Here is a 14,328-nt window from a genome sequence, read left to right on the forward strand (position 1 = left end):
TCAGTTGGTTAGAGCCTGGTGCTGATAAAGACTCTCCTCCCTGGAAGAGAGGGGAGTGGTTGTGGGCAGGAGCCCGAGCACCGCCCCTAGCAGGGGGCGTTAGCCCCCTGCCTCCACCTCACCTGGCTGGCGCCCATGCCCCTCGGTAGGCATCCAACCAGGTGCCACAGAGGGGAGTGTTCTGCAGCCTTTTGCTGCAGCACCAGCCTCTCCCCGGCCTCATTCTTCGCCGTCTTCTCGTCGCGAGTCACCCACCCTCCACTCCCTTTGAGTTAGGGCTTAGGTCATTGGCCTTGCTATGGACCTTAGGTTGGTCGCCCTGGTTGCCCAGGGGGCCTGGTAGGAGTTTTTCCATTTGGCATTAGGCTTTTTTGTTTTTTTCGCCTACCTTGTAGCAATCATCACAACTTTTGTGGTATTGGTGGGTAGGTTAGGCATTGGAATAATGTGTTGTGGTGTGTCAAAGGGCTAGGTGTGGCCATCGCCTATGCCTTCAATTTTTGGGTATTCCGTTAAAGGAATCTGGCGGTCATGTATTCTGTCCGATGCCTGCTTGGCGGGAGGCCATGGCACGACCCTCGGTAACATCAGGGGAGAGCCTATAGTTGGATTAGCCTCAACAGGCTCCACCTACTGGTGAATAAACCCACTTGTTTTAGAGATCCAATGCCTAAGCCAATACCTTTTCACTGCTGTAATCAATAAAGTTGTGGCCTTTCCTTGCCCATTAACCTTATATCACCTGTCCTTGTGTATTCATTTCACATTGCGGGGGTCGGGTCCTCGAACCACAACTCCAAGGTTGCAGGTTTGATCCCCGTATGGGACAGTTGCATATTCCTGCATTGCAAGGGGTTGGATTAGATGATCCTTAGGGTCCCTCCCAATGTTACAATTCTATGATTGAGGTGGGTAACCAATTACCCTAATATACCTGGGGGCGGGGAAACTGGGATCCTTGCTTCACCAGCGGTTCTCCACCTGAGGCACCTTGACACACCTCACCACTCTCTTGCTGTGCCATTTGCTCTGGCTTCAATCCTGTTTTTCAGCTGAGGATGCCAAGGTCTTAGCAAACAGCACCAAGGCAGCTTATAACAGACATGATACCGAGATGACATGGGGTCATCCAGTTTAATTCATCATGGCTGACCTATAGTGTGCTTTGTACTCATCATAGTGGCTGGTTCTGTAGGTCTAGTGGGCCCCAGACAAACAAGAGTCAGAGCTTGAGAGCATAGGGCCTCACAGGATTATGTGTCTATATATTTGGATTATGTGTCTATATATTTTCCTGTTTGGGTTACTTTTTTGTTGTATTACAAAGTGGTGATAAGTCTCCCCTCCCCCCGTGGTTCATGTTTACTTTTTGCCGGATTAGCCATTCTTTTTGTCTTATCGGTAGGTGACCTTTAACGGCAGAACTTGTTCCTTCCTTCCTTGCCATTGGGAGTAACACTTGTGATATTTGAGATCTGAGATAAGCGTTAAGTCTAGCCTTTGTCCTGGCTCCCACTGGATGAAGGGCTTGGACTCGGATTACGTTTTCTGTCAAAACCTTTCATGCTGAGATCAGTGTGATACATAAGCAGGTGCAAAGACATAGCTGCGCAAGCGAACACATTGATCCAGCAGTTGACATCCTCCCTGGGCTCCTGTTAGGAGGAAGTGGAGCGGGCACGGCCTCAGCATGGCAAGCAAGAGGCATATTTCGCCTGAGGGAGCAAAAAGAACTCCGCCTGGTGGGCTGGCCATGAAACGTCTCTTCACAATGGCATTGGTGTCTCCATGTCCTCAGTGACAGAGGGGGCAACAGTGCCAGTTTGGAGCCACACAACTGGAGCCACTCCAGGAGTGCTAGGGGGAAAATAAATCTCCTCTGGCAACCAAGGTGGCCCTGTGGTTTCAGATAACATATGGGTTGTTGTTGTTTAGTCATGTCCGACTCTTCGTGACCCCATGGACCAGAGCACGCCAGGCACTCCTGTTTTCCACTGCGACAAGTCTAAAAAGCCCAGGACACAAATTTTAACAGCCCTTGGAGCAGCTATGGTGACTCATTAACCAGAAGTAATTTAGTGTTAACTCTGGAAGTGTATACAGGGGTACCTCGGGTTACAAACACCTCGGGTTGCAAACACTTCAGGTTACAGACTCCGCTAACCCGGAAGTAGTACCTTGGGTTAAGAACTTTACCTCAGGATGAGAAGAGAAATCGCATGCTGGTGGCATGGCGGCAGCAGGAGGCCCCATTAGCTAAAGTGGTACCTCAGGTTAAGAACAGTTTCAGGTTAAGAATGGACCTACAGAACGAATTAAGTTCATAACCAGAGGTACCACTGTATTCGATTCTGACCAAACTAAGCTCCCTAGAGCAAACTATACATAGGAGTCTGACCTCACCAGAATCAACTGCTTTGCAGTTCAGCCATGCCCAATCTGCTCCACACCTGATGGCATCAGGTGTGGAGCAGAGAGGCATGACTTGGGCAAAATGGGGTCTCCCACCACTGTTCCAGATTGTATAGTGCTAATGGGTCCCAAGTTAACCCTTTCAACTGTCAGGGCTTCTTCCAAAGAATCCGGGGGGACGGGACTGCTGTTTGTTAAGAGTGCTGTGAGTTGTAAAAAGGTCCCTATTCCCCTCGCAGAACTAGAGTTACCCGAGAAATGGTGTTGATTGATAAACCACTCTTGGAATGGCAAAAGTGACTTTCCTGTGTGCATGTGCTCTCCACTAAGCTATGGCAGCTGCAGGATCTAGTTTAAAAGTTGGCCACCGTGTTACTGAATTTGAAAACTTAGCTGCATTCACTAAAACCTTGCACTTGTAGTTGATAGTCTTCCAAAACAACAACAGGATTCCTTTCTCTTTCTCCCCTCCCAACCATGCAGAAGGAGGTTGTGGTGAAGCCTCATGACCTCATGGAGAAGCCCCTGGACCCCTTTGTGAAGAAGAAACGGGACGTGCTCACTAATGGACTGCCGTACCACCTGAAAAAGAACAGACTGCACCATCGCCACTACAGCTCAGACCGGGAGAATGACCGCAACCTCTGCCAACATCTCAGGAAAAGGAAGAAGTTCCTGAAAGGACTCAGTCAGGTAGGAAGCGGTGAAAAATGTATCGGAGTGGGATGGCCTTATTTCTCCACTTTAGACATATCTGTTTGCTATCTCTGGCATTGTTTTCCCTCCTGGATTCTGCTGCAATGTCTTTCTCCTCTTGGGGTTGGGCCCTTGAGGTTGCCTCTTGGCAAGATGGGAATGGAATGTTGAGTCAAAGTTGGGCTGATGTTGTCTTGGGTGTTTCTCTGGCTTAACAATTCCTAAATGTAAATGAGTTGCTACTCCAGTCAATGGAACGGATGGGACTAGGGTTGTCTCAGTATTACAGGTGGCCGGGGGGGGGGGGGCAACAAAGAGGCCACAGCTCTAGGGGAATGGTGTTGAGCCAGAAGGTGGTGCATGCAAATGAGTTTGTAAGCAGGATTGCTTCTGAGATCTGTGTCTGCTGGATTCCTCCCCACAACTTTCATTTCTGCTTTACGAGATACGTCCATCGCAGCTGTACAACAGCAGGGTGGTTGTTGTTGCTTTAAATATTTTTTACTAAAATCCCAGGGGTTGGCAATTAAAGGAGAAAAAAGGGAAAACTAACTAATGAACATAGAAGGACAGATGAGCTGGAGATTTCAGGGACAGAAATGGCTGTTTCCAATGGTGAGTTTAGATGGATAAATAGCACCCTATTTCAAATGTCAAGGTTTTATTTATTATATTATATTTTCATTTCCCCTCCCCACCTGGTAGGATCAGAATTTCATTTCCTCCAGAAGGGTTTTGTAAAATTTCTTTCTTTTTAAGGAAATGGGTCACTGTTTGGCTTTGTTCATTACGACCACAGATAACTCCAAGTGAGCAACTAGCTCTTTCAAAGTTTGGGAGGAGCCTGAGGCCTTTGGTGTCTCTGTCCTCAACCTCCTCCAGGCTCCACCCCCTTGAGAGAAATTCAGGGCCTTAACTGGCCAACCTTCTGACCTGAAGATAGATAGCCTTCATTCTATAGTTTTCTCCTGATGTGCTCCTGGTATTGCTGGACTGGTGATCTTTAGTCTTTTCTCCTGATGTGCTCCTGGTATTGCTGGAATGGTGATGTGTGGTAGGAGGCATCTGGTTCTTCAGGAGCAGGGGAAAGTGCCTCTGAGAGCCTGGGCTGTGACCCTATAGGCCCTGGTGGTCTGGGAGGTTCCTCTGGGAGTTATTGTCCAACTGCCTCAGGTGCAGTAGCCTCCAGTGATCTTCTGCAGTCTGCTCTGAGCCCTGATCTAGATCCTGCTCCATATCTGGTGCCCCTGCAGCCTCCATGTTCAGTTCACTGCTGGATGCAGGGCTCATAACAGATGCTGACAGGCACAATACGAATGGCATCTTAGGAAGGTGCCTAACCTGTTGTTGAGTACATAGTGCAACCGTTGCCTAGATGCTATGCTGGCATGGCATCTCTAAGTACTGAGGATGCACTCTTGGCTTGTGCAGGGAGTTAAACTTGCTGGTTTGTAGCACATGAGCCCTTGGCTACCCTGCCATGCTGTATGATAGCGAGAACAGCCATGATCTTCCTTCGCCTTTTCTTACAGGCAAACCCTTAATGGCGTGCTCATAATTAAGTTTTTTTGGGGGGTGACCATATGGTTTCTGAAATAATAGTGATCATTTCTAGTATAAAGTGGCTTCGTGTGTGTGTGTGTGCATGCGCAAGCGCACTTAGGAAGTACATGTATCGACACAAACATTCACCATGGAACTGCAACACCATTCAAAGAAAAGTTTAAATGAACAAGTAGGAGATGGTTGCTTAACCTTTTATATACTTTGTATACTTGCCACTCCTTGACATCAAATGGCCCCACAAGTTGTTGTCCATGCCCAAATCAGATCCAGAGAGCCAGTGTGGTATAGTGGTTAAGAGCGGTGGACTTGTAATCTGGTGAACCAGGTCCCCGTCTCCGCTCCTCCACATGCAGCTGCTGGGTGACCTTGGGCCAGTCACACTTCTTTGAAGTCTCTCAGTCCCACTCACCTCCCAGAGTGTTTGTTGTTGGGTAGGAAGGGAAAGGAGAATGTTTGAGGCTCCTTCGGGTAGTGATAAAGCGGGATATCAAATCCAAACTCTTCAAAATGCAAGTTTACCTGCATTTTGAACTTGGGTGGGAAGGTGAAGCTACTCAGAAGTGGAGAGATGGTGGCCAGGTGTCTGATCCCAACCATTTCTCCCATATTTCCCCCTCAAAGCTGTCTTTCCTCACGGAGGAAGAGACATTGCATGCCTGCTTATGCTCATTTGGACACAACATGCAACCTCTCAGTGGTGTTGAATGCCCTGCCTGATGTGAAACAAAATGAGCTGCCTTATGAATCTTTGTAGAAAAGCTTTCTGGCATAGTTTGCTTCTTGGGAGTCCCCAAAGCACACAAGGGTTTCTCTGAGATTGCTTAAGGGAGGGTCTAATGTAGGCTTCCTCAACCTCGGCCCTCCAGATGTTTTTGGCCTACAACTTCCATGACCCCTAGCTAGCAGGACCAGCAGTCAGGGATGATGGGAACTGTAGTCTCAAAACATCTGGAGGGCCAAGGTTGAGGAAGCCTGGTCTAATGTAAAGGTAGATCCAACAAATTGGACACGAGCAAACCTCTTGTCTTGCAAGCTTGCTCACAACAACATAAAGCACCTTCTGAATATCTGGCAGAAGGCACAAGCAAGGATTGGTTGAAATGAAAAAGAAAAAAAGACTTCTGCAAAGACTGAAACTGTTCTGAAGAGTTTATTATAAGAACACATTTATTATTATGGTTATTAATTGTTTTATTTCTGTACTTCTTAGCTCCACATAGTAGCATCTGGTTAGAGCCCAGTAAATATTCAGTATGTGACGTTCCATATTTCTAAGACAATATTTGAGTGCTGGTGTTCCAAATCGGAGAATCCTGTGAAAAGAAGATGGGAGGTTTTGAGCCGTTCCAAGTAGGAAGGAAATATCACTTGGCGCACAGTTAGAATGAGAAATTCATCTTGTTCCTTGTCGGATTGTGTCACTTTTAATGAACTGTAACGCCAGACTCCAGGCATGTCCATGTCACCCGGTGCTGACTGCAGTGGTATTTCCACTGTTCAGGAAATGCTTCCTTGGAAGTGTTGAAGATAGCCATCTGGCCAAGAAGTACCTCATAATATAAAGCTGGGCATTGCAGTCGTGCATCACAACACACACAAAGAGGAACATCTGCAAGGCTTAGAAATTTAGAGAAAAGGGGACAGGTTGGAGAAGTGTATAAAACATTGAATGGTTTGGAGAAGGAGCATAATCTCCCTCTCACATCATACTGGAACTCAAGGAACTCTGATGAAGCTGAATGTTGGGAGATTCAGGACTGTTGAAAGAAAGTACTTATTCGCACAGGGCATCGTTCAGCAATGGGATTTTCTCCCCACGAGGGGTAGTGATGCTACTCATGTGTAGAGTCTACCTGGAGATCTTCCTCGTTGCTTGATCCATGCTCAAAAGAGCCCTGCCTGATGTGCATCCTGCCTCATCCTGTGCTACATTCTGCTATATTTCCAGAAGCGGTTTTTAGGCTGTGTGAAAGCTCAAAGATAAGGTGGAAATTGATAGTTAGGGAAACACCCACCAAATGGAATAAACTGTTGTGTGAATGCAGCCTGGGTTGTGTGACAAGGACCCAGCTGCCAAAACTGGGTCCAGGTGTGGGAGAGGATTAAACCATTTTACTTCCTCCCCCCTTCTTTTGTCAATGGTGGGGCACACCTGTCTTGGTAGAGTGTTAGCGAGACAGTGGAAATTGAAGCTGGGAAGGGGAGAAGTGTCTGATTGGTTGTGCCAACAGTTGGGGGGGGGGGGAGCGAAGCCGATGAGTTTGGATTGCGTCTTGCTGTGCTGTTCCAAGGCAAGTTGACAGCAGTGACAAGCGATTTACAACATGCTATTTAAAGTTTTGGATTTGCAGCCTCAACGTTGACGTGTGAGTGCTCTTTAGCAACTGCTTTCATTACTCCCCATCCAAGAACTGCTAATTGAAAAGAAAGCAGTGGGTGGGTTTCAGAGAAGGAGGGAAGAACGGATTGACGTGACTGTATCAAATACACAGGCTTCTATCCTGGCTTTATTTTGACAATCTTATTAATTTAAGATTGGACTCCACCAGAATTTATGCTGCCTGCCAATCCCACCGAAACAAATGTATATGCCTGCCTTCTAGGGACTTATCAGGCAAAGGCATATAGAGCTCCCTGGAATATAATCCAAGATGCCTAAAGCATGCTTGGAAGCCCTAGTCCTACTCAATGTTGGTAGGTCAAGGGTGGGGTAGGAGTGTTTGGCATGCATGCAGACATTGCAGTTTTGGGGTTCTCCAGAGCACTGCTGTTGTGCTCGGGTTCTGTTTACAGGCTTCCCATAGGGCCAGCCGGCCAGCCATGGTTAGAGCAGATGGGTAGACAAGATGGGCCATTGGTTTGATGCAGCAGGTTCCAGTTATGTTTCTAATAGGGATCTCAAGTGCTTAAGAACTTGGAGATCCACCACTAACTAGAATAAGGAGTAGTGTTCTAGATCAGTGTTTCCCAGACTTGGCTCTCCAGCTGTTTTGGGGCTACAACTCCCATCATTCCTAGCTAGCAGGACCAGTGGTCAGGGATGATGGGAAATGTAGTCCCAAAAAATGCTGGAGGCCCAAGTTTGGGAAACTCTAGTCTAGATGGAACAGACTGACTCTGGGTAAAGCAGCACCAGAGGTTTTGTGCTGGTCCTGGAGGCTAACCGAGAGGCGAGGTCCGAGTCCAGTCCGAGGTCAATGGTGCAATATGAAGGCAGTCCATAGAAGTCGAAGCTGGGTGCAGGGCAGGGCGTCGGGTGAGGTCAGGAACTCCGGCAGGGAAGCAGGTCAGGGATCAGGCTGGAACCGACAACCAATGATGTTGCTCCCGCAACTTGGGACTGGGGCTGGCTGGCTTTTATCTCCCCCGAGTCATAGGGTGGACTCGATCCTCAGGTGACTCGCCTCTCCTGGCCTGGTGGCAAGCACTCCTCCTGCAGGAACTTAGTTCCCTCCGCCTCTCTGCCCTGAGCCTCTGCAGCTCAGGAGAGGCTGGAGGGCTACCAGACCCAGAGGCAACCTCCGCTTCCTTTGAAGGGACTGAGGGTGGAGCACCTGCAGGCAATGGGTCCTCCATCCCCTCAGGAGCCAGAGCAGACTCAGCTGGTGCCTGCACCTGAGGATCCAGCACAGGTGAGGACCTTTCAGGCTCAGGCCCCAGCCCCAGCTCAGCTGGTTCTGGAGGCGGGGAATCCTGTGCAGGCTGGGATTCCTCAGGTTCAGCCTCTGAGTCCAAATCCCAGGCCATCACAGGTTTGTATGTGGGTGTTGCTCAGTGACATGCTCAATGACACCTGTGCCTCTCCTATAACAAGTGTGGCCAACTCCCCCCCCCCAATGAATGCCACATGTCACTCAGTTAATATATCAGGGGCTGCCTACTAACTGCAGGTGGGACCAGAGTCAAATGTAATTGGAGGAGTCACTTCTCCTGTAAGACCTATTGCAGTCGTTAAGAGTCGTCAACAGGCTCATCACAGCTATCTGCCAATCACCCATTCCCACCACCCTTCTGAGTAATACCCCTCCCCACCTTCTCACTATATAGAAGGGTCTGGTGACTTCTGTTTCAGTGTATCTGAAGAAGTGTGCATGCACACGAAAGCTCATACCAAGAACTAACTTAGTTGGTCTTTAAGGTGCTACTGGAAGGAATTTTTTTATTTTGTTTTCACTTCTCTTTGTTATCTTCCTCTTTTGCCCAGTAGGTTACAGGTGGAAGAATCCCTTTTGCCAGAGGTTTAAACTGATGGCTTGCAGGTGGCTTTTGAACTTTGGCTGGGGCAGGGGGGCGCTAAACAATTAGGAGAAGGGGTGGAAGCTGTCCACTGCTGCCATGTGCGACTCTTTGTTCTGCTAAAGCAAACAGCTAAAGTGTAAGAATTATTGGATATTCATACATGGACACAGGAAGCAGCTGAGACAGACTATGGGTCTGTCAAACTCATTATTGACTAGAGTGGCTGGCAGGGGCTCTCTGAGGTTTTGGAGATGGGGTCTTCCCAGCACTACCTGGCCATGTTAAGGGCTGAACCTGGGTCAGGTTGCAGACACAAAGTATAATTCTACTGCTAGGAATAGGTGACTGTATCAGTTTTGGGGCCTCATCTGCATTGTGCATCTAAAGCAGTATCATTCCACTTCAAACAGTCATGGCTTCCCCCAAAGAATCCTGGGGATTGTAGCCTGTTAAGGTTGAGAGTTGTTAGGAGACACTTTATTCCCCTTGAAGAGCTACAGTTCCACAAGTTTCCCAGGAAGAGGGAATTACTCATTCAGCTAATCCAGGTACACACGAAAGCTCATACCAAGAACTGACTTAGTTGGTCTTTAAGGTGCTACTGGAAGGGTGTATCTGAAGAAGTGTGCATGCACACGAAAGCTCATACCAAGAACTGACTTAGTTGGTCTTTAAGGTGCTACTGGAAGGAATTTTTGTTTTGTTTTGACTATGGCAGACCAACACGGCTACCTATCTGTAACTGGAGCTAATCCAGGGTTTCCCAAACTTGGGTCTCCAGCTGTTGTTGGACTACAACTCCCATCACCCAGATCACTGGTCCGCCTAGCTAGGGATGATGGGAGTTGTAGTCCAACAACAGGTGGAGACCCAAGTTTGGTAATCCCGAGCCAGTCTGTGAATGGGATAAGTCTCTCCTAATGACTCTTAGCAGCACCCTTTACAGATTCCAGGGTTCATTGGGAGAAGCCTTGATTGCTTAAAGTGGCATGATATTGCTGTAAATGTATAGTACAGATGGGGCTTTGATGTTGCTGAGTTCCTCATTTCTCCCCAAAACTGAAATCTCTTCCTCCCTCCCCTGCTCCTATTTGGTAATGATGGTGCAGAATTTTTTTCTTCCTTTCTTCCATTGACCATTACAGTGGTACCTCGGGTTAAGTACTTAATTCGTTCCGGAGGTCCGTTCTTAACCTGAAACTGTTCTTAACCTGAAGCACCACTTTAGCTAATGGGGCCTCCTGCTGCTGCTGCCATGCCACCGGAGCACGATTTCTGTTCTCAGCCTGAAGCAAAGTTCTTAACCCGAGGTACTATTTCTGGGTTAGCGGAGTCTGTAACCTGAAGCGTATGTAACCCGAGGTACCACTGTATTAGAGTTCACAATTCTCTGCTCTGATTAGAAATGGAAACAAAATACCTCACAAAAAATATGGGCTGGTGGGAGGAACCAGAGCTGAATTTTTCTTGGATGGAGGCAAGGGAGACTTTATTGCAGACGCTGTTGAATATTGTAACATCTTGAAGAAAATGTGTTAAATTAATTCTGCTTGGTATCTTACCATCTGGCCCATGATAGCTTACATTAAACACACACATATCAAAACATAAAGTGAACACACAGACACACCTTTACAGTTTTGCAGCTGAATCGCTTGACTGATGAATCTGAGTTCCATCACATTTTCTTTCAGTGTGCAAACATGCTGAACCCCCTTTTTGTAAGCATTCTGTATGGGTGGGTGTGAATCAGATAATCTCCATCTTCCATTGGGACTAATTTACTCAACAGAGTATTGGCTGTTTGGTACCCACATCAGATAAATCTGTAATGCCCACAAAGCCGTCGGAGAACGAAGAGTCAAACTCCAGTGCTTTTACTGAAGAAAGATATTCATTGTGGTTACTCCTCATGTTTTGGAGTTCAAAACTCCTTCTTCAGGAGCTATAAATTTATTGGCAACCCCCCCAGCCCCCCCCGTTGTTCTGTAAAACTGAATTCAAAATCTTGCTTTAAGCAAGTTGTGAGGTAACTTTCTTTCTTTTTGCAACTCTGCAATGAACCTGAAAGAGTTTTGAAGTCTGAAACACAAATGCAACCTGCACACCTGTAGTGGGAGCACCAGAGCTTGTCTCCTCTTTGTCTAACTCATTGTTGTACTTCTTTTCTTCATCCGACATGCGCACATACAGTAAAATAAATGTGTATACAAGAAAATGAGGGAGGGGAGTTAAGAAAAGGGGCTTACTACTTCACACAGCATGTCGTTATGGAATTCACTCCTAAAACATACCCTTCAGCATTTCCTCGATGAAAATAGGAATGTCCTATTCAATAATAATAATAATAATAATAATAATAATAATAATAATAATATTTATACTTCACCCTCCTGACTGGGTTGCCCCAGCACTCTGGGAGGCTTCTAACATATATAAAAACATTAAGCATTAAAAAAGCTTCCCTATTCAGGTGTCTTCTAAAGCAGTGTTTCCCAACCTTGTGCCTCCAGCTGTTTTTGGACTACAATTCCCATCATCCCTTGCCACTGGTCTTGCTAGTCAGGGATGATGGGAGTTGTAGTTCAAAAACAGCTGGAGGCACAAGGTAGGGAAACACTGTTCTAAAGGTTGCATAGTTACCTATTTCCTTGGCTCGGGGGACACATACCTCCATACCCTCCAACATCTCTTTGTTGAAAATAGGGACATCCTACAGAAAAGCAGGATGTTCTGGGATCAAATCAGAAACTGGGACAGCTTCTGTAAATCTGGGACTGTCCTTGGGAAATAGGGACATTTGGAGGGTCTGCTAAAAGATGCAGTGATGGCCAAGAATGTGGTTGGCTTTCAAAGAGAGTTAGACAATCTCATGGAGTGGCTCATTACCAGTGTCTACTAGCTATGATGGCTTTGTTCTGTCTCTGCTTTTGGAGGCAATATGCTTCTGAATACCAGTTTCTGGAAACCACAGGAGGGGAGAAGGCCATTGTGCCCTGGTCCCACTTGCAGGCTTCCCATAAGCTTCTGGTTGGCCAGGGTGAGAACAGAAAGCTGGTCTAAATGGGGGTTTGGCCTGACCCGGCAGGTTCTTCCTATGTTCCTATGTCCTTATACTTTAGTCTAATGTTCCCAGATACTTGGAGCCTGGGGAAAGAGAGGGTCCATGTGGCATCAAGTAAAATATATTTGTTAATGCAAATAGAGGCAGGAAGTTAATAAAACCATATTAATTTCTATAAGCAAAAGATGGATGCTGCTGAGAAAAGCTTCCCCCAGAGGAGTGGCCATTTAAAGTTACAACCCATCTTGAGCTTATGATGACAGTGTATTATTTTGTTTTTTGATTAAAAGATGATTATTTTCCACTCTTAAAATTTGGCACCGGCAGGGTTGGAAATTAACTTTTTGCATTAGTATTCAATAAATATTGCAAATGGTCCTGGCCTACATTTAGCTTTCAGATAACAATACCCTCGGGTGTAATGATTGGAAGTACGTTTGTACTGGAGGTACCGATGGGCCTGCTATTTCCACAAGCCGTAAAAGAAATGACGTTGTGCTGCACACTGTTTTAGAGCCCCTCGTAAAACATTTCCTGGGGAACGGAATAATCATCATAATCGTCCAAGACTGGAAGATGAGAGCGTTAGAATAAACTCTTGCTCACCAATGCTATAAGCATCTGGCATAGTGGCAAAAGGACACGTGCAAATTAGGGAAAGGCATGCCATCAGTCCTACGTCCAGTGCCAGATTTACGTATAAGCTAAACAAGCTATAGCTTAGCCCCCCCCAAAAAAAAAACCTAAAGGAAAAACAACAACCCTGGATGTACATTTCCAAAATATAAGATAGAAAACAAATAAAATAAAACAAATAAAATAAAAGCAACAGTGCTTTGAGTTGTGTATGTGCAAATGGCTTTGTTATGTGCAAATGGCTTTAGATACCCATTAGGTCCAGAAATGAGGGATGCGGGTGGCGCTGCGGGTTAAACCACAGAGCCTAGGACTTGCTGATCAGAAGGTCAGCGGTTTGAATCCCCGCGACGGGGTAAGCTCCCGTTGCTCGGTCCCTGCTCCTGCCAACCTAGCAGTTCGAAATCACGTCAAAGTGCACGTAGATAAATAGGTACTGCTTCAGCGGGAAGGTAAACGGTGTTTCCGTGCGCTGCTCTGGTACGCCAGAAGCGGCTTAGTCATGCTAGCCACATGACCCGGAAGCTGTATGCCGGCTCCCTCGGCCAATAAAGTGAGATGAGTGCCGCAACCCCAGAGTTGGTCACGACAGGACCTAATGGTCAGGGGTCCCTTTACCTTTAGGTCCATAAATTACCATATAGCATATATTCAACACAAAGAACAGCGACAATTTGTTGTTGACAAAAGACAGCTGGACATATAAAGGGCCCTATTAGCTTCAATAGCTTAGGGCCTCATCAAACCTAAATCCAGCCCTGCCTACGTCTCTCAGCTACTCCTAGGTGTGTGCCCAATGAGGCAGTTGCCACAAGAGAGAGGCCCGCCTCTGGCCTCAGCTAATGTATCTCCTCCATCCAAGCTGTGTGCAAGCAGACAAAGACTCCACCTGCATGTCACCTTCTGCTCCTCCCTCTTCAATCCTCTCCTGGTCCTGGGGCAGCAGCAGGAGATATGGAAGCCCCTGACTCTCCACCAGCCGGACTCTCCACCAGCCGGACTCTCCCGCCTACTGCACTTGTTCTTCACTCTCCAATCCTTCAGCTTCGGCTTCCTCTACCTCTCATCTCCTGGCTGTTTCAGGCTCCCCCAGATCACTGATCCCTTCTCCTAAGTCAGTCTCCATCCCTCTATCTCCCGGCGCCCACTCCTCAGTATCCAGCCACCACTCCTCAGGGTTCAGCCAGTCCCTGACATTCAGTGACTCTGTTCTGTGGCCTTCCCTCATCTTCCAGTACCTGCTGCAAAGCACTCTAAATTAGCTCAGCCAAAAACATAGGCTGAGCATCCAGGACTATTTATCTTGGCAATTTGTTGACTTCAACGGGGTTGTTACAGGGAAGTGGGGGGGAGGGACGGGATAGTATAGTAGGTTCCTACAATTCAATTTCTAAACCATAAACCTTGTGCTGGTGGCCATTAAGAAAATTGCAACGTTTTCTTGCTTCCTGGTGTTATCCAGTTAGTTATTCTCTAAATACTGTATATTTAGCTTATGACCTTTCGGAGACACTTAGAGCAACAAAAAGAATCCGAGCGACTGGAGAGGGGAAAAGTCAAGATCTTAAAAGCAGCCAGTTGTCTGATCTTTTTCTTGCTTCTTAGAAAATCTTCCTGCTCTGTTCTTACCATACAGCGCATGTATTTTTCAGAAAGCCTTGGCTGCATTTCGACTAGTGATTTAGCTTCCCTTTTACTCCAGTTAAACCTGTGGT

At 46.9% G+C, this 14,328-nt stretch overlaps 1 protein-coding gene across 8 annotated transcripts in view; it reads left to right on the forward strand.

Moving 5' to 3' along the window:
- The window catches only part of AUTS2 (activator of transcription and developmental regulator AUTS2), a 690,192-nt gene that overhangs the window by 128,810 nt on the left and 547,054 nt on the right, over positions 1–14,328 (forward strand). For all 8 annotated transcript variants that reach the window (XM_081843448.1, XM_081843455.1, XM_081843450.1 and 5 more), the window contains exon 2: positions 2,896–3,105. In XM_081843448.1, the coding sequence (XP_081699574.1) occupies positions 2,896–3,105 (210 nt within the window). The remainder of the gene's footprint in view (positions 1–2,895; positions 3,106–14,328) is intronic.

This window comes from Podarcis erhardii (genome assembly GCF_964252035.2).
Source record: "Podarcis erhardii genome assembly, chromosome: 16".
NCBI classification, from domain to species: domain Eukaryota; kingdom Metazoa; phylum Chordata; class Lepidosauria; order Squamata; family Lacertidae; genus Podarcis; species Podarcis erhardii.